The sequence below is a fragment of the Apteryx mantelli genome, chromosome 10 (assembly GCF_036417845.1).
Source record: "Apteryx mantelli isolate bAptMan1 chromosome 10, bAptMan1.hap1, whole genome shotgun sequence".
NCBI lineage: Eukaryota > Metazoa > Chordata > Aves > Apterygiformes > Apterygidae > Apteryx > Apteryx mantelli.
Genome location: NC_089987.1, coordinates 3,037,875 through 3,064,849, shown reverse-complemented (window position 1 = coordinate 3,064,849; position 26,975 = coordinate 3,037,875). Strand labels below are relative to the sequence as shown.

The 26,975-nt window shown below is 39.4% G+C and overlaps 1 protein-coding gene across 3 annotated transcripts in view; it reads right to left on the bottom strand.

Moving 5' to 3' along the window:
* Positions 1–270: 270 nt before the first annotated feature.
* ZCCHC14 (zinc finger CCHC-type containing 14) overlaps positions 271–26,975 on the bottom strand; it is a 57,004-nt gene continuing 30,299 nt past the window's right edge. The window contains exons 3-14 of one of the 3 annotated variants that reach the window (XR_010885275.1): positions 18,588–18,661; positions 15,714–15,785; positions 15,386–15,495; positions 13,323–13,417; positions 13,182–13,236; positions 11,258–11,528; positions 9,718–9,809; positions 8,039–8,166; positions 7,485–7,625; positions 5,929–7,398; positions 4,143–4,639; positions 271–2,404 (exon numbers count right to left, since the gene is read on the bottom strand). Coding sequence is in view for 1 of the 3 variants with exons in the window: in XM_013956994.2 (XP_013812448.2) it covers positions 4,584–4,639; positions 5,929–7,398; positions 7,485–7,625; positions 8,039–8,166; positions 9,718–9,809; positions 11,258–11,528; positions 13,182–13,236; positions 13,323–13,417; positions 15,386–15,495; positions 15,714–15,785; positions 18,588–18,661 (2,564 nt within the window). In the remaining 2 variants the exon portion in view is untranslated. Of the gene's footprint in view, positions 4,640–5,928; positions 7,399–7,484; positions 7,626–8,038; positions 8,167–9,717; positions 9,810–11,257; positions 11,529–13,181; positions 13,237–13,322; positions 13,418–15,385; positions 15,496–15,713; positions 15,786–18,587; positions 18,662–26,975 lie in introns of all 3 variants that reach the window. The other 2 variants (XR_010885274.1, XM_013956994.2) reach the window with 2 other exon arrangements.

Genomic DNA, 26,975 nt, shown 5'->3' with positions numbered 1-26,975 from the left:
CAGCAACACTCGGGCCATGGCAGCTCTTAAAACAACAAGAAGAAGCAAACCTGAACCCTTTCAGAGCAGCTGGGCTTAGCCAGGAGCTGACTCAACTGGTGGAGAGCAATTGCAAGCACTGCAACAGCTCTGATTCACTAGCAGATGTCTGTGGGTGGAGAGAGCGCAAAAGTAATAAAGGGAATAAAAAAAGTCCCTGGCAATGGCCAAGCTGGAGAAGGCCCAAAAGGGATGAAGCCCCTATAAAATAAATAAATAATTCTTGAGGGATTCTGTTTAACTCTTTATTTTCCATACATTAAATTTACTCAGATAAAAACATTCTAAAAATGTACAATTTTACTTTTAACAAAGTATAATAAAACATAAAAATCCCAATACCAGAATACTTGACATTTACAATTCAAAATCAAATTAGCTGAATATTAAATATTTACAAAACTATTTAAAATATTTATAAAGTTACATGCACAATTTGTAATACTAGAATTGACTGAAGTAAAAGAAATGGCTCAAATGGGAGCAGGAGTTTCCTTCATTCCTAGTGGAAAGTTATGTCCAAGAGAAGCTGTTAATCTGCACTTGAAAACACACAGGATTTGCTTTCTGCTTCAGTACCAACACGTTTCTTGCTTATGTAAGAATTTAAGAGAGCAAACAGGTAGTTCCAAGGGTTTGTTACAACAGATTTAAGTTATGGGTCTTGGTTAGGATTACTGTAGCTACATTTACCTTCGGCCTCAACCAGCAAAATAGTTTTCTACGCTATTGCAAGTGCTTAGTTGCATTGATTTCTATCAAGGTTTGCCCACTTCCAGCTCCTTTGACAGGAGCTCTAGGCTACCCCAAATCCCCAGCTCCGAGGGCCTGTGACCTCTAAGAAACCTCCTTTGGGCCTGATGACGTTAAAAATAAACAGCTAACTATATGCAGGGGGGTCTGGTCATGCCTTATTTTTCGGGGCGGAGCGTTAACCTAGTTGCTCTGCCGAATACCACAACCTACGTTTTCTTCTGAGTACCTTCACTCTGAAGCTTGCCAGCGAGAAATAGCACGATACTAAATGTGAGGTAATGGTAAAGGTCTGGTAATTAGACAGTTAATTTCGGAACTTTGTTGCTTAATTTGCCAAGGTTTAATGACTGGGATATATACGCGATTTAAAAAGTTTCACTAACAGTGAAGCTTCACATGTGTTCTTTTACGGAAAATTATTATGGAAATCTGTGATCAATACCTTGCTTGCTAAAATGAGTCTTCCTTGTTCAATCTCCTACTGTTTAGTGTCAAACAGGACATACTATTGCGGTTTAATTTACGGACTAGTGTGATGAGGCGTTTGCTGGAAATTCCATTCTATTTCTGGCATTTCCACCACCACCACTTCCAAGTGGAAAATCCCGCTGAAACTGCACTGCACATCACTTACTCCACCAAAGGAAGCCTCATCCCTGAAATGTCTCTGTGCCCCTGCAGGGAAATGACTTGGGATTCCCTTGTCTTACATTTTTAAAAATCATTTTTATTCCACAGTGAAAGCCACTCTGAGAACAAATCCTTTTTATATTTTTAGGACAAAGATACGAATAAATAGCATACTTTGAAATCTCCATCTTTCAATATATAAAAATAGGTTTAAAGAACTGGTTCTTTCAGCTACTGAAGCTGGAACTACTATATTAAAGCAAGCTGCCTTCTTTTGAGGGGGGAGAAAAGATGGATTTGTGCCTTCTAAACACAGATCAAGGATTATTTTATGGAACTAAAGTGCTCTGTTTAGACTTACCCACTTTGGTTGTTCTTGGTACAAAGTGAACAGCGTTCACTAGCAGATCTGAAGCCACAACTCACTTTGATTTAGGGAAGGCTCTGTAACTGGTGCTGGCTCATCAAACAGTTCTGTATTAAACTCATGCTGCTTTAAGGTACTCAAGACTTCTGAATTTGAACTTAGTCTAAAATCAGACTTCACCACTTAAAAATGTTACCTATAAGTACACATAAGCCACTTTAAGAAACATCAGCCTTAACTTCACACAAAGGAAACAATCCCAAAGAAAGCTCTGAAGATAGGAATGAAACAGTTTTTTCAAGAAGTTTGCTGGACAGAAGTTCAATTCTATAGTCCTTTTGTTACAGTTCTGACTTTGTGATGAATATTTGACAAGACTACGTTCCCAGCCTGGGCATTAAAACAAAATGCAACTAGTATAGAAAATGGGTTGGGTTTTTTTTTTGCTGTTGATTTTTGCTATTTTGAGAAAGGGTTTTAACACTTGCATGTGTGTTGAAATACAGTTTATTTAAATACAATTCAGTTTTAAAATATTGTTTAAAAAAAGTGAAAAAATGTTAAAGTTTGGCTTTCAGCACATGTTCCAGGCCACTGGAGAGACCCTCAAAGCTGTAAAGAGTAAACATCGTAAGTGAAAACCACACATTTCCTTCAACATGATACAGTATGACAGATTGTTCCTACCATTGTCTCAAGCTCATTAAGGCAAAGTAAATTGCATTGTCAGTTTTCATCACTTTAGTGTTACAGGTCTGAAAGTTGTTCAGTACAATACAGGTAACCTCCTCAAAACACAGGCGGAGCAAACGTAAGCATTGCAACAGTGTATGTAATACTGTGTGTAGTGTGAACTGGGTTGAGAATACACAAATCTGAAATTTTTTCATTGCATAGAAATAACTTTTTTTTTTTTTTAAACCAAATGTTACACAAATTTAGACTTTGGTTTCCATGAAGCCAAAAACTGTATGACCTCCAAATAGCTACCTGGACTAAGTTTGGTTCCAAGTCTGGTTTCTTGCCATCTCGGGTTACAATGCCTCTCTAGTGATGCTCTTCTATCCCTGTCCTGACCAGCAGTGGTTGCCTCGCTGGTGAAGCTGATGACTGCCCTCCTTCAGAAAACGGGACCGAAGGATGGCCCAGAACATTTCTTTCCCATTACCATGGTCCAGGAAGGTCTTGACTGTCAAGCTACCGCACTAACGACTCACACTGATGTTTCATTGCTAAGGCCTGATTTCCTTCGAGCAGCTCTGCACGACTTTAAAACCTCTTTCACTGATATGACTTTTCTCATTTTCAAGTCAAAATAAGCTGCAGCACTACAAATACTATCCCATCCTGGTGTGGTTTAAATTGGTGTAAGAAATAATCTCCAAGTGTAAACAAGGCTTCAGACTTTAAAAGTGTCTTCCAAATTACATTATGCAAATATCTCTATGTCACACATGTTTTAAAGAGGAGGCCTCACCCATTTCATGGTGTCAAATTCCTTGGGTGAGCCATGAGGATTAGTATCTTCTTTCAACAAGACAGAACCAAACCGTTTCAAATTAGCAGTCCAAGATTTGTTTGGCTTCCTCTCAAGTCCTAATTTAGATTTGTCATCCACAAATTATGTACGCTAAGTAGTTAACACCAAAGCTAGTCATCTACAATCTATTGCAACGAAGGAGGCTGACAATAAATCCTTCAAAGTCTTGATAATAATGAAGTTTACTACCTTTTACATGTTTGACTTCTACCACTCTTGAATCCTGTAGCAAAAGCCTTGGGGTAGGAGTCAAAGGTTTTTTTATATAAAGTAAAGCAAAAGCTTACAAACTCTGCTGTCAGAGTTCATTTTTAGGATGGTTTAAAATTCATTTACAAAAGCAGAATAATAAGGTTTCTGTGAAAGAGACCTATATACAGTAACAGGACGTAAAGGTTGGTTGTGTATTACCGGAAAATATCCTTGAAGCCTTTATGACTCTGGAGTCTCTGGGACTTGGACCCTTGGAAACTAAGTTTATTCCACTGCTGGTAACCCAGCACTATCTAGCAATAAGTGAGACAATGAAGCATAAGTTTGTTTCCAGAAGGAACCGAAACTGCCATGTGTGTTCTTTTGGAAGGGAAAGGAGAGACTTATTTAAGATTTTTATTGTGTAGTAAGTCACATAGCCTGCTGGTGCCAATTTTTAAAAGTTGGAACTTCTTTGCCTCTTGCACTGGTCTCAGAGTGACACTGTCTGCTAAAAGTGCAGAAAGCTTGAAGAGTTTTACATTCTTCTGTAGTGCAATCCTTAAAAATCCCAGAGATTAGTGCCTGATCACTTTTGAAAAAAAGTAGACATTTTACCTAGCCCAGGGGTGCCAAAGTCCTTCTGGCGAACGGCCGCTCCTACCTTCGACCTCCAGCTTTCACTTCAGAATGTAGCTGCCCTGGAGTGAGACGTTTCATCTTAGAAAGTCCAAATATGGCAACATTCTCCAGCAAAAAAATACATAGGATGTCGTACTTGCAACAGAAAATGCAGCTGGCCAGCTCCACCATCCCTCCAGTACGCATCAGTCCTATGACACGTAGTGAGAAGTTCCAACGACAAGATCCAAGCTTGAATTTGGCAATCAAAAATGGGTTTGATGCACCCCTAAGCTAGATTTTCTACCTAGTCTAATAAAGTAAAGCACCTTTGGATTAAAAAATACATTAAGCTTAACAGCAACTGGACGTCTCAGTTTTGTATTTCAATCTCCTTATATCTCCATGGCTTACAGTATTTTCTTGCCAGATAAAATATCAGTCTGTGGAGTCAAGACTTTCAGATGGAGGAGCATATTTCAGCCTAAAAGTACCTAAGGAAGACGAAAGAGAAGAATTAAACATCAGCATTTTCATACCAGTTACACCTCAAAACTTTTTAGAACAACTTGCTTCTTATGAGACGTGTTATGCAACGTTACAGCAGCCAACCTCACCACCAGAAGAGACTAACAAGCATATGCCCACTGCCAGCAGAAATGAAAATAAAAACATAGTTTTACTCACTCGTACAGTTTTAGGGCAGGCAAAACTTAGTCTGGGAATGTAATTAATTAAATGAAATTCAGCTTTAAAAGGAAGCAGACTACATTGCTGAATTTCTCTGAATTAGGACTGACTGAGGAAATGACATTTTTTTCCAATTGGCCACTGTCACAATATTAGTCACAGAAACTCCACTAATTATTTACATTTTAGCACTGCTGGAAATTGCTGCCTCAAAACTGGTCACTTGTTAATTTATAACACTCAAATGCTGAAGGCCTGGTCTGCATTGTATAAAAATGAATACAGGCTTATGTCATAGGCAAGACACGATGTAAAGTATTATTTGCTCCAGTCAAAAGTTTATATTTCATTTTTTAAGTTTATACCACATGCAAATGATCTTAAAACAATATGTCAGTCAAAATAAGAAAAGGCACTGGAAAGTGTTCCTCGTAAAGTCACATTTCTCTCTCAGTTGTTTCCTGCTCTGAATTAAGGGTTTCCAGTCCCTCCTAGGAGCAGCCCATGCTGCAGCAGTGCAAAACCATGCCCTGCGGAGTAGGCATAGCGCATACACCAACACAGGACCTTCACGGGGATTTGGAGAGCAATCCTTCATTTATGTAACTGTTTTGGGAAATGAAGGGGAAGGGGGAACAGAGATGCTCAGCTTGTAAACTCCCAGGAGAACTTGAAATGATAACCAAAGGTCGCTTGGATTACAAATTAATAAGCAGCAAAAGTTCTGCTGCAGTCTGTCTACGGAAACTCCCTCCCTCTCCCAGCGCGCGCTCCAGCCCTCGCAGGAAATCAGCACCAGACCTGCAGAGCAGCGTAGTCTTACCCAAACCGCAGGAGAGGCCTTAATCGGGCCTTTTCCCTCGCCCTGGATCTGTGCACAAGTAAGCGTCAACTTCTGTAAATTTAGCTCAAACCCACCAACTTCCAAGAACAAGATTTTTTTTATGTAAGTAAGTGAAAACTGAATGTAAAGACAAGCCACTGCCATCACGCTGCCTTCTGCCCTTCGGGTGCGCAGCAATTCCCTTTGGCAAAAACCCAGCCCTCTGCACGTAAGCCAGCTCCCGCGTCAGGCCCCACGGCTGCTTTTTACCTTGTCGATTGAAATCCATCGGAGGCTGTTTGCAGTCCTGAGCTCTGTGACCACTGGCCCCACAGTTGTAACAGGAGAGATTCCCATTTTTTTTGTGACTCGAACCATTGCTGTTTCCCATCATTCCCTGTGCCTGATACACCCCTGCCGTCCCTGCCATAAAGTTCTGCATTGGCGGTACCGCAAACGTGGACTGCCCGCTCATTACAGAGTCCGGTGCTAGGCCACTGTTGTAAGCAGTGTGGACCACTGGAAAAGTCGTGCTGCTGTTGTACTGCTGCGTGTTGATATAGCCGTTACTACACAAAGGGTTGAAGGGCAGAAATGGAAAAGTAAACATTGAAGGTCCTGAAAAGGGGTGCTGAAAATAGTTAGCGTAGCTGACGGTCATCCCACTCGAACCACAGTTCCCACTGCACCCACAGGAGCTGCACACCATGCACCCAGGCGGCTGCGGCTGCTGCTGCTGGTGGTGATGGTGGTGGTGGTTCTGGTTTGGTACTGGGATGCTCCCTGCAGAGCCGCTGCTGCTGCTGCTGCTGCTGCTACTGCTGCTGCTGCTGCTGTAGAAATTGTTCTCAGCAACAGAAGAAAGTGTGGGGCTGGAACTGGGCGCAGGGCAGCTGGGCAGATTTGCCATGGTTGCAAATGACGTGGAGGGGTGGCTGCTGGAGGAGGCTGCGTTACTGTTTGCACAGAAGCTGCCTTGCATTGGCGCCACTGGCATGCTGCTCATTGCAGAAAAGGCAACTTTGGTGTTGGCTGTATAGAGAGCAGTCCGGGGATTTATTATTGCAGGGGACACCGTTATTTGCATATTACTGGAGCAGGAAGTCTGTCCGGCAATGGCAGAATCAGTAGGAACAGAAGAAGACACCAGGAGTTTGATGGGTGGGCGAGCCACATGGAAGACTGTGCTGGACGTTACAGTGGCAGCAGTACTTGTCTCTACTATTAATCCTGGCTGCTGAGCTGTTTTTATCACTCTGTCCAGAGCTGAAGCATGTACGACTTTGGTTCGAGGACCAAAGTTAATAGTAGATGTAGGTGAACTGTTCTCAGCAGCCCCTGAAAGCACTTGCAAGGGCTGATGGGGAGAAGATGCAGACATTACATCCACCACTGTATTTCCAAAGCTCTTTTCCATTTTTATGCTGCCTCTAGGTCCAGGAGAAACTTTATTTCTTTCTTCTAAAGACAGCAGTGAATGCATAGACGATGAAAGTAGCTTCATGTCTGCATTGCCACGTTCTGATTTATGCACTGAATTTAGCATTCGAATGGGGGTGATATGAGTAGAGGCCGCTGACATCATTTGCATTGGCAAAGCAAGGTGACCGGACGGATTGGAGCCTGCATCATTTTGCACTGGCAAGACCTGAGCTGTGGGTCTGGCAGAGCTCGAAGTGAAATGATTCAGTAACATCACTGGCTTCTCCTTTTCTGAACCCTCTAAGTGAATCTCTAAACCTAGGGACAGAAACATCTATAAATACAATTGCTTCACCAGACAAAGCAGATCAGCACAAGCACCCTCTTTGGTTGTTTCTGCTTACGTCTCTCGTTCTCCTCAGCGCTGTCTGAGCTCTCTTCCCTCGTCTGGATCCCCATGGGGCTGGAAGAAGAGCTGGAGTACTCGGAAGAACTGCCTTCCCGGGGCAGCGGGTGAGCTGGCTGATCCACATCCACCCGCAGCTCTGCAGATAAAGCGCGTGCAAGAAATCAGGAAATGCAAACAAGAGTGGCAACACCTGATCGACAGAACGTAGTTACAACCGCTGAGCCTGTCTCACAACACCAGCTAGCATGCAGTGAAGCTCAGAATTTACAGAGATTCGCATTAGCTAAGGAGCAGGAGTCTGGAGAGGTAACAGCGGTTTACCGGTGCAGCTAGCCATTCACATGGAAACCATGAAAAGGCAACTACTTGTTACTGCACTCGGTATAAACAGGAATAAGACTTTCATTGCTCCCTACACAGCCAATGGCATTTTGGAAGATAAAGCTTACAACAGGTTGGTGGAAAAGCAGTAAAGCAATGAGCTTGCTCTTGTACAAGGACACATTCATCCCTGAGAGCCCAGCGCTATCCTCTGCTCCTCGTTCTTACCTGCAGCATGGTTGCCACGAATGCTTTGGATAGGCCCTACATGCGTAGTAGGGGGAACCCTTGCCACGCCGCTGCTGGTAACTGAAGAAGGTGTTGTGGGGTTTAGGCACCGTTTCTCCGATTTTTCTCTAGAAAGTGGTGGAGAAACATTGTAAAGAAACAAAAATTGGCTAAAGCACATCAACAGATAAATCAATTTTTGAACGAAACTGAAGCAGACTAAGTCCACTGAACAGTCCATTAAAAGTTATGCTAATTTCAAACGGAAACATTTGGAAATTATATCAATCTTGGCCATAGCTTCTTGCCAGCAGTTTCACTGGTCTTTTTGTCATCTGATTATTGTCATCTCGTTTGTACAAGATAGAACATCACAAAAAGACGACTAAATTGTATCACACATTATGTAAGCATGTCTCAAAACCTAGCCATGCATACCAAAAACAAAGAGAAGCCAAATGCAATGCAAAATTTCTATTTTAGCAAACCCAGTCTGGAAAACCTAAGACTGACAAAAAATGCTGTCAAGGAGTTTTGATAAACGGGCATGGATTTGGATTTTTTAATTGCTTTTTAAGTAACTGCAACAGTTTCAGAATAAACGTTTCCGTCTATGCAGAGATATATACGCACAATCTGTTGCATCAGTTGCCCCAAAAGGCTATCAGCATTGCACAGAGCATTGATTCTCTTTATATCATCTTCACCCTATCAAACTGTGTTCTTCCTGAAGCTAGGGTTACCTGCTTTTCTAATAAAACTCTACCAGCCCTGATTTTCAGTGATTTGTCCCAATAAAATGTTAGAAATCCAGATTCTGGATGCATGATGTGGCAGTCCTCGGCCGAGCTCTGGCAGTCAGTGGAGGCCGAGTGGCTGCAGCTGCCATGGATGCTGCAGGCCACAGCAGGGCACCAAGGAAGCTCTGAAAGTAGCTGAGCTCCGTCTACACTGCCTAGGAGCCAGGACATTGTCAGGCCTTGTGAAGAAAATGTCCTGCTGGGCATCCGGAGTTTTTCTGTGTGTGTCATCTGGCAACTCTGACCCACCTTTCTGATTCCCTCCCACCCCATGAATCTCAGGTAGGTGGTAAGTCCAAAATCTAGACAGGGACACTTTATTATGTCAGAAACTACTAAGAACACAAAACCCAGAAGTTCTGAGGACAGGTTTAGGTACCCAGTAAGCTTGTCTGGTTTTTTCAGTAATATTGGCTGCCCAATAAAAAGATACCGTATCGCCCTCCTACAAACATGGCTTTGCATGTACCATCGTGGCAGCAGCACTATTACCGTGCATATCTTTTGTAAATTATTTCAGAAACGTCCTCCCAGTCAGAAGAGTTGTCAACACGACAAAGACTTGTATCTATGTTATGACTGAGTTATTCATGTCCTTTTAAAACCGAGTTCACAAATTCTTTACATTTGGTTATCTTATCAAAGCCTTGAACAGCCAACAGTAAAACAGTAAGTGATAAATATTATCTGGTAAGACACTGTTTCAGGAGCTTTTCAAAGCAACCAACCCAGCAGCACAGTAAGGAAGATAAGTATTATCCAGATTTACAGGTGGGAATCCTGGTAGGTTTATTGTGTGAAAAGCAAAGACCATTGTAATACCTGGATTAGAAATCATAGCTTAAGAATTTAAAGCAAACAAGTTTTTTTTCCACTTACTTCTCCAACTCCAGTTGGGTCTTGAGTTTCTTCTTTGCTCCCATGGTGAGGGATTCAAACTTATTCAGATCTTCCTCAGTAAGACTCAGAAACTTTTAATAAAAAAAAAGTATGTATTTAGTTTTACCGCCATGAAATATTTTTATTTACATTTTTAGTAAATATCTATTCAGAAATGCACCTTTAAAGCCTTTTTTTAACACATGTTAATTCAAAGAAATTCTGCTACAATTTTAAATTATAGACTCGGTGTAGAATAAAAGAGAGGGAAACTTGGATGAAAGAAAGAACATCTGTAGATCAAATTTAATCAGGTATTTGCATATATTAACAATTTGCAATAAACACAAGGTGTTTATTACAAAGTAATCCATGTGCATATTAAAATACTACTTCACACTGTAAATGAGTTTAAGAATCTGGTTCTGTTAAGAAAAAAATCCTGTAGTTTTCCCAGTTATGACATTTAACACAGAAATCAATGTGTGGTCATACCATCAGTTTTTTTGAAAACATACAATGAAATTAAATTTTATAATAAAATATAAAATATAATGATATGACAATAAAATATATCCATTTATAATATAAATGAAAACATAATGAAATGAAAATATAAAAGGTCAGCAAAATATGCATACTGATCCATGCATAGATTTTTTTTGTGGAAAAAAGCCAGCACACTAAAATATGCGCAGTTTTGCTAGCTCATTAAAGAAAAATACTCTCTCTATTTTCCCTCACTGAGTGAAGGAAATCAAAATAGAAGGCGCTGGTAACACATTATCCTTAAATAAATAGAATGTACTATAATCATCACAAAGCTATCCCAATTTAGCGCTGACTTAACCTAAGCACTTTGTCCACTGGAGGGCGTTCAAGGCTAAAATACAGTAAGGAGAAGACGTGAATTTTACTTCCCAGCTGTTACAGATGGAGCTGGATAAATACTGTACAAAGTATTTCCATCTATTTAGTTAAAATCCAGCACACATCAATAACACTCATGACTCTGGCCAAGCAAATAAATAAACGACCATTTTTCCACATGAATTTTCATAGAAAACAAAAATCTCACATTCACTCGCAGGTACATGCACACGCTAATGCTCATGACAGAAGTCTTTGTGAATCTATTTTTAAAAATATTAGGATAACTAAATATTTTGGGAAGAAAAATCAATCAAGAAGCAGCAACAAAAAAGCAACAAATTTTAGTTATCTACTGCACATCAAAGATATGAACAGGGAGCCAAAGCAGAGCTCATAAATCAGCATTCAAGTTGGATGTTCAAGCATCCAATAAAGAACCCTGAAACAAGTAGCAACTACCAGCCCAGGCCCTGGGCATAGCACAGATCAAAAACGGGAAGGAAGTTTTCATCAAAATACTATTGCTCCAAGACAGTGCAAATCTTTACAGTATCCGCGAGTAACTTCTGCAATTCCAAACGCGGATGTCTGCAGCCTCTCTACGCGGTACAGACATACAGATGATTTAAAAGCCAGCTCCCTTTGCTTATTCAGTCTTCTACCCTACCTTCTCCATCGTGAGCTGCTTGAAGACGGGATAGTATTTGTGCAACCGCAGTTTCCTGAGCCAGTCTAAGATCCCGTTTTGCTCCTGTGTCTGGGGGGTCTGCGGACTGGAAGACATCAGCATGGGTGAAGAGGCGTCCATCTGGGTGCGATAGGCCAGCGACGAGCCGGTGCCTCCCGAATGGGAGCAGTGGGGTAGTGCAACGGGAGCGGCAGCTGGGTGCTGAACGTGATTCTGAGAAGACTGAATGCCGGCCACGCCACATATAGGTCTGCAAAATAGTAACGTAATTGGAGTTAGCACGTTGAATCCGGGTCGCCCAGAGTTCAGCTAGTACGGCCATGCTCGTAAAAATGTGCCACCTCCAGGATTCCCGGTAAAATCTGCACTGTCTGATCCAAGTTACAGATCTGTACCTTTGGAATTCTATGCTGTTCAACAGCATAATAAAAGCAGCACAGTTTATGGCAAATAGTAAATCATATTTTCCAATTAAGCACAGTTTTCCTTCTGCAATCACAGATAACATATGTTCTACTCCTCTCTGTAATTAAAAAAACAAGGTTTACAGATAATGGCCATGGTTGAACTTTGTAGTATTAAAAAGAAGCCCAAATATAATCTATGGAGTAGGTTTTTTACATGTGGAAGTGGAAAAATAACATTAGCTCCTTGGAGGGTTCTGTTTTTTGTTGGAGAAAATGAAAATTTCCTCTTAAGAATGATCAGGGTTCTAGATTTGCTAAAACCTTACAAAAGGTAAGAGCAGTTCTTTCCTTCTTTTCCTAAGGCTGACTTGCAGGTCCCTTGCTCACTTTCCTTCCTCCCCCTGGAAGGAAAACCACTGCTGCACAGGGAAACATTCAAACGTGCTGTAGAGAAAAAAGAAACCCTAGCAGAGACCCTCTAGTCTTCCCTAGCCCCCAGAGACTTTTGTTAGGGATGACCACATCTGTGCTTACAATTAGGTCAATCGTTATTCACTTTATGTATTCTATTTAGCGTCTCCCAATCAAGGACCCACTGTACTAGGTTCCATGCAGCTATATAAAGAAACGACGCTTGCCGTTCAGGAGTGTTTGGCATGTGAACAAGAGTGAATATAGAACACAGCTGGTGGAAGTCACAGAGATTGAGACCGGTATGACTTATGTAGTAAGCAGTGGATCACAAAGAAATCATCCATCACTACAGCTCAACGGTGAAGATTTGCTGCCAATTAGTAGTTACAATTTCAAGCTTTCTGAGAAACGCTGCTTAGAACAGGTTTTCATAGAGCACATTGTCAACAGGAACATGGCAATCGTCTGATCTCATCTCCTGTGTAACGCTGGTCAAAAGGCTTCCCTAAATGTTTCTTTGAACATACATGTTTCTCAAGACAAGATATCCACTGCTGATTTCATAACTGCCCGTGATGACAGAATCCATCACAACCCTAGCAACCTTGGTCCAATGGTAATTATATTTTATATGCTTTATTTTTGAAGCTGAAGTTGAATTCTATCTTGCATTTCCAGTAACTAGATCATGTTATATTTTGATTCGCAAAACTCAGTTGTCTGTTATCTAAGTTTTGTTGCCTTTGTGATCAACTCACTCCAGATCTTCTCTTCAACCAATTAACCAGACTGAGCTACTGCAGTTATTATTATACAGCATGTTTTTTGAGACACTTAAAGAAAGAACAAATGACAACACTAGAAATGCTAGTACCTTTTACACCCGTATTCCCCCACCATATAGCGGTTATTGAGCAGACCACATGCTGAAGCTAGAGATTCTTAAAATCTTCAACATACTAAAAACTCTACAGATTAATATGAAAGTACAGACTCAAATAAACATTCAAGGAAAGATAAATAATTACCTATGTAAAGGGGTTTTACAACTAACCAGAACAAATATAAACCAGCCATCATACCTTCCAGATGTTCCCAGCGTAGTTCCTACTTTATAAATGGAGGGGTTGCCAGGATCTAAAAACAGAGAACAGAAGTTAAAAACAGCATCAATTTATTGAAGGTAATTCAGTAAAAAAATCCCAAACTTTATTTAAACTTACTTGAACTCTGAAGTTGCTGTGAAGGTGATGAAGTGCTGAAGAACTTTCTGACATGGTCATTTTTCACCACATGGGAAGGTAATGGTGCCAAATACCTGCATGTTTGTGTAAAACAAACAAATCCCCCCATTCTGTTATATTTGAATTGCAGCTCCTTATGCAATCATGACTGTAGACTATAAAAAAATGTTTGAAATTGGTACTGGGGACCTTTCAGGTTAAGAACACCAGGAAATTCTGCATCAAACTACACTTAAAAAGCACATAATATTCTTATCCTTAATGCTACTTAAACTCACGTTACTGTTTTATGTTGCCCTCATTCTGCTTAAAGTTTTAGTTAAAGATGCTAAATTTAAGAGTATGTGTGGCTGAAAGAGTGAACACTTGTAAGAAAAAGTGTGCGAGTATAAACTTGAAAATTTCCTCTCAAATTGTGAAACCAAAGACCATAAAATATAGATGTATCTTCTGTTGTTTTATTTCCTCCTCTTTGAGATAAACAGCAGATGTAGAGTCTGGCAATGTAGGGGAAATGGCTATACAACTTATGTCACATTTTCCCTGGAATTGCTGAGCCTTTTTGAGGGAAATAAAAAAGGTAATCTTCTAAAACTTTGTAAAGTATAAAGTATGTTCTATTGACATTACTAGACTTCTTGTTGTTATGCAAACTTGATTCTCTCTTTTGCCAAACTTATAGATTCGAAAACATATAAAAAGTTGTTAAAAAGAAGAACATTTTGACCATATCTTTATATATGTAATTTAAAAAAACCTTTGGGTAAAAAAATTAATACAACTATACACACATACACACATGAATGTGCTTTCTACCTTGAAAATTCACAGTTCATTTCTGAGTTTTTCAAATATGTAGCACTGAACAAAACAGCTTCCCTCTGCCTCTGTTCCTAAGATACAACCGTTGCTGTGTAAACGCAGATTGCTGCTCTATTAACCTAGATTTGTAGAGACTGTTGCTAGCTAAACAGCAGCAGCGGCAAGCGACAGGCACTCTCTCTTATCCTGCCTAATGCTCCTCAATAGACCGTGATCCTCAAAGCACAGAAGGGACTGTTTGAAATGTTAACACCGCCTGCCATTAAAAATAATCTAGGCATGCACCTGCTGGCTCTGACTGTGGAAAAACAATATCCACTATGGCTCTGGCAACGGGGGGCAGACATCTGTCTTGATTAGGGATACTAGGCGTTTAGGAAAAGTTCTAAAAAATGTGATTTCATATTTTAAATGCTATTTCATACTTAGCATTGATAAAGACAGTAATAGCCGAAATTATTTTCTGCTCCTCAAATTATCCTAGCAAAATGATTTCAATATTTAAAAAAGAAAGAGATGATGTGACCTTCCATGGCTGATGATTTTCAAAATGGTTTAGTTTAGATAATGGCCAGGTAATTTGTGATAATGTGAGGAGGTACCATCTAAGGCTTCAAAAATTTCTTAACTGTTAAGGGTTACCAACAGTTTAATGGCTACAAAGGTATACACAAAGCATTTTAAAGAAGCATACCTACCTTTTAAAAATTAAAGTAAAATAAATGCCACGACAACCTAAAAAACCTGGGACAAAATAATATAAAACTGCCTGAAGGGATAACAAAAAAATAAAAGATCCCCACAACCCAGCCCTCAATACAGAAGGAAGACTATTCAGGAAACTGCTTTTCCCTGTGTTTTCTCTTCTTTTTTTTTTTTTTAAACCAGTTTTGGCTATTTTTGGAGCTTAAACCAATCTTTTGCAAAGCCATTGCTCCCATATTGATTTCTACCAAAGTGCTGAAGAAAAGTTAACCCTCCAGAAAGTTTAATAAAGTACATTATGACCGTATTTATTTCTGAATAAAGAATCTCTGCAAAATTCTTATGTACTGAAATTAGCAAAACATCAAGGAATAAGGTCTGCAGAATCGGGCTCTAAGTTCTTGAAAGGAATTTAGAATACAGCCATAACATTTCCATCTCCTGTTTCTTTCTTCCACTTTGTGAGAAAAGCCAAATGGCAAGTTAAAAAACAAGCACACAACAAAACAGCATACCGAAGGTCTGATTCCAGGTCTATGTGGTTCCGTTCTAGGTAAAATGAATCTGGACCAGCTAGGCAAGGAATGAATTTCTCCAAGTTTTCCTCTGGATACAGCTGAGACAGCTAAAGGTGGAGGATATTTCAAATAGAAAAATAAGTGAAAAGAAGACCTGTTACCAGTTATATAAGATTCAAGGAACAGCAATTTACAAGTCAAATATTTTATGAAATTCAATCTATTTGCATTATGTCAGTACATTTAGAAAAATGACATTGAACAAAATTACATATTGGTACAAAACATTCCTGCATTTTCAAAGTACACTTCATAACTCCTTTACCTTTGAAATAAATTCAGTCACTTCAATGGAAGATTTGGTTACCAACGTCACTGAAGAGTCAGACCACAGGACCTTAAAAAGTGAAATGCATTCGGTTTAGTAAACAGTAGTCAGGGATTTAAGGGTGGTCTTAACAGCTCAAGCTCAAAAATAGGTATCAGATGTTTATTTCACCCACTATGTGAAAGAAAGTGTGTAACGTGTGGCATCAACACGGAAAAACTTTTCTGTGCACAAGTAACTATTACTCAGTCCTCCCTCCCTGTCTGATTCTTGCTAGCTGCTATTATACTTAACAACTGTTCTGAATTCTTAAAAAAGCACTTCATCTTTACACAGCCGCTGCACACTGCAGACATCCAGTATTAAGAAAGAGACTACAAACTAATGGAAATTTTTTTTCTTCCTATTGTTAAAGAAAACAGCTGGTTTGTAGAATCCGTTGTACAGTATGAACAACTCATCGCAGCACAACAGTGCCTATTTATAATTAATCAACTCCATATGCAGCGCAAAGTTGAAAATGGCAGCAAAAGACCCCACTGCCAAAAAAGCAAAACCTTGCAAATGTTCCTGTTCTAGCCATGCTCTTCAGACACCATCTTGCATATGCCCTAGAAAAAGGAAACAGTTCAGTATCTCTTCCCATATGCTTTCTGTATTAAGTCATTACATTCTCAAATATAGAGGTACTTATTGGTTGGTAAATGATTAGTTTAACTGAGCCAAAAGTCAGGCTTTCTTGGCATAAAGAATATCAGAAGAGACTGGCTAGCATTACTAATGAATGATAAGTTCCTTCGGACTTATCTAGTCAATGCATTTGGAAGGCATATGAATCTTCAGCAGTTATATATGGGAAGAAGCTGTTTTTATGTGTTTCAGAATCAGGAAGCTTTTCTCTCACATGACACCAGTTTCAATGACAACTCAAAACATACACAAAGATTTTCCAGCCACCAGAATGCTGCCAAAAAGACTGGTGAGAGGAGAGTATTTCAAAATATATTACATAATGGAGGAATTTCCTCTCTGCAGAGCTGTTACACAAAAAGTAAGAAAAAAAGAAAAGAAGAAAGAAAACCTAAGCAGTTTCTGGTTTTACAAAGCCTGTATGCTTTTTTAAGTTCATGATAAATTAGTATGGTTTTTAAGATTCACAAGAAGTTTCAGAAAATATAGGAGATATTTCTTTTTCTTTCTGGTTCTTTCCTTTGAAAACTTGTTATAATTTTCAATACTTACAAAACAATAATGTGACCTGTAAATGCAGGGAACAGCAGCAATGCCAAGTAATGTTGAAAACACCAAACTGCTCTCTATTGGCCTCCTATTCCGAGCAACAAGGCTACTAAACAAAAGCTTTACCACTTGGGTTTCTAAACCAGCAAACAGCAATTTATTAGCTCAGCTAAACTATGCAATGTGCTTTCAGACATTTACAAGCTGTCTAATGAAATGTTGCTCTCTACTGATACAAGTAATTTTTTGATACTTATACAAGAATTTATAATGGGAAAGATAGTCCATGGGATCCTAACACGCAACTGGAGTTCACACAGCTACATACTTAATAACAATTTAAAAAAACCCTCAAAAATGCTTTCTAATATTGATGATATTTGGCATACTTACAATTCAGACAATTTAGAACATTATCAGTGAATCAAGTCATGCAGAGGTTAACACTGTCAATGTCACGAGCAGAGAGCAAACTGCTGCTCTATCTAATGTAGTAGCTTTAAAGAACAACTGTTTTGGTAAAAGTGTTAGATATTTGAAATTCTGCTGTTCATATCCTGTCCATTTCCAGATTCTCCTTTTCTCACTGTTGGCTCTGCTGCTTCATTAAGTAAAGCAGAGACATTTTCTGGGCTTTGCGTTCTGAGTTTTGGAATACGTTGTTCAAACCAGACAGGAGAAAAGCATTTTGTCATTCTTCCTCTCCAGAATCCAGTCTTCCACCATTAACACAAGTTTTCAGAGAATGAGATTGTAAGTTCAGAGAAACTGTGAGCAATCGTATTACTTCACTGTTTTACAAACTGAACCACCAAAAGCCACACGAAGGGGAGGGGGGGCACTTCTCCTAGTAGCTTGTGGCTAACCTGTCATTCCAAAAACTGTTCTCATTTCCAGTTTGAGTGCATCTGGCTTCAGTCTTCAGTGAATGGTTCCTGTTATGCCTTTTTCTGTTACACTAATGACCCCTTTAATATATATATTTTTTCTTTTGAACACACTTTTATATGATACTGAAGTCATGTTCCAGTGAAGTCTCTCACTACATGGCATTTTCCTAGTACTAGACTTGAATAATTTACATAGCTATTTTCTAAACTCTTCAAAATCCTTTTTAAAACAGTAACATCTGAACGATATGCCACATTCTCACCTTCCCCTCAGTGCTGAATACAAAGAAAAATGACCATTCTACCTCTTCTCCCATAGGCACAGGGTTTCCATTTGCTACAATACTGCCCTAAGAGTCCAAGTTCTCTTGTTTGTCCAGAATAAGATTTAAATTCTTTTTAGTTTCAGCTTTCCAGGACACAGATTCCCATTGTGGACATGAGACATGAATTATTTTGCTTTCTTAAATGCATACTTGGTCACAACTGGCTGCATTAGAGTGAATTTTGTTTGTCTGTGTCCCACTTACCAGACAATCTGCATCATCCACAAATTTCAGTCAACAGCAATTTTAAGACTTCTTCCAAATCACACAAAAAAATGACCAGCATCTATCCCTGAGGAGCTCCAGTAGATCAGTTTCTGTGAACTACCAACGAGGTTTCAGAATTTCTTTAATTCCTTTTTAAGTGTTACTCTCCCTTCCCTAAGGGTGCAAAAAAGCCAATCACCAAAACTCACCTCAAAGGAATATTCAACATTTCTTTCATTCTTCTTGTGTGCCAGTCCCTTTAGTTCCACTTTTTCAACACTTACTATGAGAAAGCAAAGAAATAAGAAGAATGAGAAGGATATTCTTAAACGCACATTAAAGTGATTATTCTTTGGTAGTGCCAGAATGTGCTTTGAGAGTATTTGACTTCCGGCAGTGTTACAGGCATATGCTTCACGCTTGCCTCCCTCAGCCTTTAGGAGGGCCGGTACTCACTGAACGGGTAACTGTTCCACGTTGCTTTCAATTATCTTTCAAAGCGTGCTCCTGGCTTAGTTTCGACCATCACCCAACCAATACTCTAAACGTAAAACTCTTAACTTCTTCATGGCCTTATCATTGCACTCATCATCATAGGAACAGAACGCTACACAAATGTGTATGGATTTATTTTAATAACTTCAATAGCAAGTAGCTAAGTATTGTCCCTCTTTTTGCAGATGAAAAGCTGTGTATATACAGCTCACCGTACATATTACATTTTCACTGGGCAGGTCAAACAAGCAAAATCCAGAGCCCTGCCATTTTGTTTCTGGGAAAACACAGTTTACAAAATTTCTACCTGTTTTCAAGACTATAGACTTAAGACTCAGATGTGTTTATCTTTTTTGTTAATATAAGTTGCATGACAAAACAGTTACACTACAAAAATCACAGCAACACACTGTTTCAGGCATCCGGTTTCATCAGCCTAGCATCTCTCTATTCCCCATAGCGGGACTCCAGCCAAAGCTCTTCCATGGCCAACCTGGAGCTTGTTTTTTCTCCAGCTGAAACAATCATGACCTGTTCTGAAATCTTTACCTTAGACATTTAAAAAATTCTGTTGTGTCCTGTTGATTTTTAAAATGTTACAACCTAGATCTTGGCTTTTTTAAAGACCTCCTCTTCCAGCCTTCTTATTTATCTGCAGCCAAAATTTTTAGAAGTGTCAAGTTTTAAAAGATCTGTAGATATTTGTACCTTCTGGTCTTTAAAACACAGAATTAGCATTCCCTTTATGATTACCTCAGCTGTTCACTATGGAATTCCCAAGTACAATAATGCAAATTCCTAAACTTATGAATAATGTCAGTTTGTTACTTATTTTCTTCTATATCTTATTCTTTTTGCAGAGACTTGCTCCACTTTAAGTTTTCAGTGAATTTCTCTCACACTTTTGGAATGATTTTACAGTACTAGCTTGCTGTTACACTGTATGCTGAACATCACAGGAATAAATCTTCTGCATGCCAGATACTGATGAGTTATCTAGACAGTAGTATAAAGATTTAAACGTGCTTTGAAGTGGTTCAAAGCTGTTCTTGCCATTTGAAGAAAAACCTACCTCAGTATGCTTATCTAAGAGAATCCAGGGCACCCTTGGTTGTGCTCACAGTTAAAATATGCTGAATGCTGATTAGAATGATACCTACTTAAGATTTATCATAACGGGGAAGAACTTGGTAAAGTGGATACTGAGTGAGGATTTCACCACCATACTGCTGGTGAAACAGCTGACCGATGAGCAAATAATTTGTAGAAAGGCTAGTGTCAACTGCTGCGACATATGTTTTTGCAGTAGGACAAAGAAAGCCATATAGATATGCAAGTGTTACTTAACAGGATATTTACAGCAAATCCAGTGGTACTTTACTGAAACTGTTTCAAATAGCATTCAAATACTGTCTCTGATATCTATTCATTATTCCTCTAGAGTAATTCAAGCTAAATAGGAATACCCGTCAACATAAAATGAAACTATTTTTGTTTTACTGCGTGGGTTAATAACAAACTTTAGGGTGCCTCATGGAATTTGTTGCGCTGACAGTTACATGACCTTTCATGCTAAAGTTCGGGTCTGAACTTGTTCAGTTAATATAATTGCTGCAGTGAATTTATCCTCCGGAAAATAATTGCAATTAGCAAAGTGAATCATTATGTAGGTATTTCTGCACTGACTGCAGAGATTCTGCACTGAATCTCTAAGATTCAGTCTTAGAGCATGAAATAAAGTTCATTATACAGCAGTAACATGCTTCTATGGACAATTGTCTGGACAATTTTTAATGTGATACAAAGTGCCCCAGTAATTTTCTCTCAACTAGTTAAAACCATGAAAAATATCATTAGTCTAACAAAGTCTAGAGTTCTTGTTAAATTCATTGAGTCGTATAAATTTGTTATTTGATCTCCCATCGTGCTAGCCTTTGGACTGCTATTTAACCTATGGTTGATTTTATTAAATAACTTTCCTAAATCTGCCATGAAGCTTAACTTTATTCAGAGCAATCGATCACACAAAACTTAGGAAGAGAAAACTGCCATCTACCAAGCAGGAGTGAGCAGTTTTTAAAAGGAAAACGAAAACAGAACCTTTGCTGTATTTACTCACAAAACCATAGGAAATTGCTCAAAGAGCTGACTCTAACCAGTATCACTGTAACTGACTCCGTGACCAGAAAAACCTTCATCCAGAATTAAGGCCACATGATACTGTTGTGCTTTCAGGATGCTGAACTCAGCAAAACTCAAGTTTCCTAAACCAGCACATTAAAAAAAAAAAGTTAGCATTTCAAATTTAGGAGACAGTGCAAACATACTCGCACTGGCTATCTTAAATCTGAGCTTTAGGTGCGGAATGAATCAAAGGGAGCTCATCTGCAAATAGCCCAGCTCTGCTCGCTACGTTAGGCTTTGCTGTCGCGCAGGGGTCAGGAACCGACTGGAGCAGCCTGGCAAGGTATCAGTCACGATACCAGACCTATGAGAGACCTTTCCCTCTGCTCCTTTCTCCCAGCACTTCCCAGTAAAATGATCCGAGAAAAGCACATGCACATGCGTGCATGCACCTCATTCACTGCTAGACTTCCTAAGCTGCATTGGCTATGGGGCACAGAAGACTTCCGGGCATAGGGATTCATCCATAATTACCTGGGAAATGAGGCAAACACTGGGTTTAAAGGCAGGTAAGTGGAATAGGGAGTTGGATGATATCACAAATGCAACGTGGAAAGGTGGATAGAAAGATAATGGAGGTTTCTAAGACTTCAGCACTGTGGAAGAGGCTCCCCTTGAGGCTGTGGCAGCCCATAACCAGGGTACAAACACGTGCGTTATAACTGTTTCATGGCACCATGCAGAGTACTGGGACATATCCACACAACTCTAAGCATGTATTTCCTGGTTACCAAGAATCCGATTTTGAAATACTTGAATCTTTGTATTTTGCTGAACTCTGGTCTGAAAGGGCAACAGACAGCAGGAAACAATTTCTTTCACTAGCAAAGATTTTCTATCACTGAATTTCCTAAGTGTTTTTTTTTTTTAAACTTTATTTGCTGCTTTCATTTGTACACAAGAGAAGTATTCTGCACATAGTTATCAATCAGGCACAGAACTGTAGTTAGCACAGAGACTTGCATTTGAACTACTATAGCAGAGAGGCCACAGCAAGTACTGCTATGCAATTAACTCCACCTCTACACTTTATTATAACACAACAGGGATCATGTCACACGGACGTCCAGACAGCATAACCGCTAACATAGCTTAAAGATAAAACAAACAGGATCTTCTCCTGGTTCATGAGGGTTTGTGCAGTGGTTCTAGTCAACTTCCAGCACAAGAAGAAGAAAAGATGCTGCTTTGCCATCCTTTGGAGATACCCTGCAAGGCAAAGGCCTGCCAGTATTTCCCATTACCCTTTTGATTAGCTTTTCAGAAGCCTGTGAAGTTGCTCACTGCTTTGATAGTGACTGTTATTGCAAACAGGCCATAAGCAGCAGCTCACTGCGCTACTGGGAACGCAGCAGCCGTTTGGGTTAGGTTTCATTCCGGGTTTTGTTTTACAACCCAAGGCAGCACTCAAGGGAAATGCTGCACTCTCCCTCCCCCAAATAACTCGCACCTTCCCCCGCGTTGTTCAATAATCCCAGGACTTCTGCCCATCTGGCGACTCTCAGTAACTGAAACTCCCCGCTACAGGCCAGCTAGTTCTTTTCCCATATGCCGGAGTAACTTGTATCATCATTAGTATTTCCTGGTTCTCAGATGTTAACATTTGTTTTAGCTTCCCAAACCTCCCCCTCCCCAACTCATTCAGAATTGCAGAAAAAGGGAAAGGCTTTGAGGGACATATTCCAGCATTTCTTTCTTACTGCAAATGTGTGCATCTCTACACAAGGTTTTAAACTAGTATGAAAAGAGAAAATAAAATGGAGAAAAATTAAAACCAACTAGTCTGTAAATGAAGCTCATCATCTTGAATCTTGTTGGCAGTTGTTGCTTAGCTGCTAATTTGTCTTTTCTCCTTTTCAAATATAAGTAGACCTAATGCTTTTTTCCTACTGTTCCAGAATTTCAAGGTAAAACAGATCCAGCAAGTTAAGACATTTTATTCACTTCTGTGCCCTCCAATTCTAGCCTGAGATTTTTACCCATTTGGCTGATGTTTAGTGCATTAAACACCTGATGAACTGAGTTTTGCAAAGGCAGAAATGAACAAACTACTCCTCCCCTCTCCTGCCAATGTAGGAAACCCTCTGGCTTTCTCCGTGTCATTCCTCGCCCAGCCTCTCCCTCTGAAAGAGGGAATCTTTGGCTGTAATTCCGTACCTACACGCAAGAGGAAAGAGGACATCTGAGGCCACACTCTGTGGTTAGCCCTTTCCCTCCCAAAATGTCAGCACCTACATATTCAAGTAGGATTCAAGTGTAGTTTGAAAATCTACACAGAACAGAGGACCAGGGCTCCTGAGACACTCCTAGTGGGTCAAGGAAAGGACTGCGGCATCTCAGTCATCACGTGAACTTTTTTCTCCTCCAGTATATATGGGCAGCAGCAGAAAAACTTCATTTTGGAAGTTGCCTCAATATTCCTTTGTGGGACATTTTTGTACCTCCCTCTTTAAACTTATGGAGAAAGCCACTGTTAACTGGTAAGGGGACTAGATGAATGCGCCAGTCCAGATGTGCCACTTATGTTCCTATTGGAAAAGTAAAAAATCCAAGAGAATCCTAACTGTTGACTTAGAGCTAAATCCTCCCTCGTGTCAGCAGGGGCAGTATTCATACTATTTTAGCACTGACACCAGCATTCTAAAAATCAAATCAAATCCCCTTTCCATCTTTCTGGGAGTAACATCATTCTGTGCACGTTCTACTGTGCAGATCAATATAATTTGTGCCAGCATATGGTTTTCCTTTTTGATTTTGTGAATAGATTTACACAGTGCCCTTTTTAGCAGTTTTTTTAATCAAAGGCTGACCACGCATGAGCGGCTAGAGTCTTTTTTGTATTGACACTAGATGAGAAGTACAGATAGACTGCAAGTCAGAAGCCCATCACAAGAGCTGAGCAACTGGGTAAGAATGAACACCACTGAAGCTCCTAGGAAGAATTTACCACATCCAGCCTGAAAGCAGTTTATAGTCCATATGTAAATAGGCAATTATTTTCTTTTATTAAATCACTGCATATAGCTTCAGCTTGTATGGCATGTTGATAAATACTGTTCTATTGAATTCAGATAGCAAAATTTGAGTGCCAAGGGACTTTGACTCAATGCAGCTCTTGAGACATGGTACTTGAAAAAGATGAAAAATGCTACAATCTATTTTTAAGAAAGAAAATTCATAAGTGAGCTCCTGTGATTTGTTATATGGGAGACTACATAATCATAATTGCTTATAGATTTTAAAGATTTATTGGTTTCATTCATGAAGTTATATCTTCATAGAAACAAGCAAAGACAAATAGGCCATGTCCTCTTATTTTTCTAAAATAAAGGACTACCTCAAGCAGCATTACTCAACTTGTACACAACTGGTGTCCATTAGATTATCAAAAGGTAATCCACAAAGTGACTGCACAAAACCTGAAACAATAAAAACCAGAAACAAATTCCCCATTCAACCCTCAAACCGCCAATATTTATATTCCCCACACATACCACAGGCAAACAAAAATGAGGTAGGACAGAAGTAAAAGTTTATCTATTCCTTTTGTAATTTCAAAGCACAGATACAGTAACAAAGCACAAGAAATCACAAGAAATTTTCTGCGAAAAGGTCAGCTAGTCCTCTGATTACAAAAAAGCTTAGAAATTGCTTATAAGGAGCAGCTTATGAGTGTTTTTGTCTGCTTTTTAAAGAGCTTCTTGTTTTTGCATTTGTTTGTTTTTTTTTAAAAAGCTTTTTATCTAGGATATGACAGAGAATGAAAAAAGCTAAGTAGAGATTCACTCTCCCTCTTACCAAATATACTGATCCATTTCTACCACAAACATACAACACTAAGTTTTCTAATGAACTAAATGTATTTTGTTTCACTAGCCTTCTGCTTCTCAGAACTTTAATTATTCATGTACTGGAACGCTGGAGGCCTGAAGAAAACCTACAGCATCAAATATTAGGTTTTCAAAGCACACAGAAATGGCTGGCCAGAGGTCTGTAAGACAAACAGCAAGATGAAATTAATGAGAACCCAGAGCTAAACTCAGGTATTGATCAGCATCTTTCATGTTGCCAAGTTTGGTATTAATGATATGGCCCAGGACCTCAGATTGGGTGAGTTTCAAACAGTAGAGAGTACTACAATATTAACTTGAAACAGCTTTGCTATTAAAGCCAAGAAAAGGCTGATACCGTTGATCTGTCCCTGAGACATCTTCAGAGGAAGATTCCACTTGGGGAGCTTCCCTGAGACCTCACCCTCCAAAACTCGAACTTTCAAACTTTGACCTGGGAGGTCCTGAATCATTAAATACTCAGAGGATAGACACCATTAAACTTGAACTTTGCTCTAACAACCAGCAGAAGCATACCTTGGATTGCTTCATGACACATTAACTCTCACACAGACTATTCCTTTCAAAGTAAGAGATAGCCAATTTGCATTGAAATATTATTACACTATTTGGACTGTGGCCCATCAATAAGAGATGCTCTCTGGTAAGTAATCTTCATACTTACAGAAACTGTTTCTGGGGAGGGAAAGAACATGAAGAGGAAGACCATATATATGTTTTTAAAGGTAAGTATATTGCAGACAAACAATTAAAAATATACAAATGTCAGTTAAATTTAACTTAAGTGACAAACATCACAATACAGTGGTTATGGATTGAGAAAACATCTTGAGAAGAGAAGCAATAAGGACACTGTGTTAAACAATCCCAAAGCCTTTATACACATATAAACTTGCTTCTTGCATAACTTATGGTTCAAATTAAGCGTTCATGTAGAGTTTATCATGCACTCTCCAAAAGAATGCAGGATAACTGTGGTTGATAGGAGAGCACAGTAAGATCTTTTTTCTTCCCATACCAGAAGAGTTATCTTCAAATCATTCTCTAAGTTTGACCTACACACAGAATCAAGGATTGCATTCCAGAGAGGATTCGTACATTTATGGTATCTTACAAACTTAGCAATGACCACAGCAATACCAAAATTGTTGAAACACTCTTGTAGAGAAGCCACGCATTTACTTGCGAACTCTGTATTTGAGAGTTTGCCTGGATGTCATAATTACCTGGAAGAACTACTTCAGCAGATAAGAAATACCAAGGCATAATGCTTTCTTCATCAAGCTTAACTTGGGCTAAAGATGGAATTTTGTCAAAAGACCTTTTATCGAAATGATTTCATAGTAAGCCAGTGAGCATAAAGCGGTAACATGTATTCCTCATTTACATTATTTGATAATGTCTTGTGAACCTTCATTAATTTCTTATCAGGAAAAAGTAGATATCAAGGCCCTCTGCAGAATGGAAAAAAGTCCCTAGAGTGGCAGGAAGAAAACCAAATCTGAATGATCTGCCTTTAAGGACTCCAAATGGAATAATCATTCCACAATTACCCAGTTCTCTTGTATACCAAGTATCCTACTGGAAGTAGCTCTGACAGGCTAATACACAAACACAAAAGAGAGAGAACTAATTGCCATCGAGTCTTTTGTTTAGAAAAGCAAATAACGAGGTAAATTGAACAGAGAGCAAAAAAGGGGCCTCTACAATTCCCTCATTTCTGTAACTGAAGCTGATGGCCAAACCAGGTCTGTCATACATGACCCAAGAACTTCTGGCTAGGAAGCATTCAGTGTGTCATATCACTCACTGCTCTCCGTATTTCCACTTCCTGGCCTCTTTCAAATCTTCTCTGAAGATCAGCTTCATGGTTCCTTAAGAGTCAATGCAAAAGACAACCTTTTTTCTCTTCATAAGGCAGAGGTGGTTTTGTGGATAAAAGGGAGAAAACAGAACTCTGAAGTTTAAGATATGCTGGACTCGTCAAAAGTAGGACCCATTTCAGGCCCATAACAGGGTCCACCATCTGCTTTTCTGCTGGTATCACTAAAAGTAGAAAAGCAGACA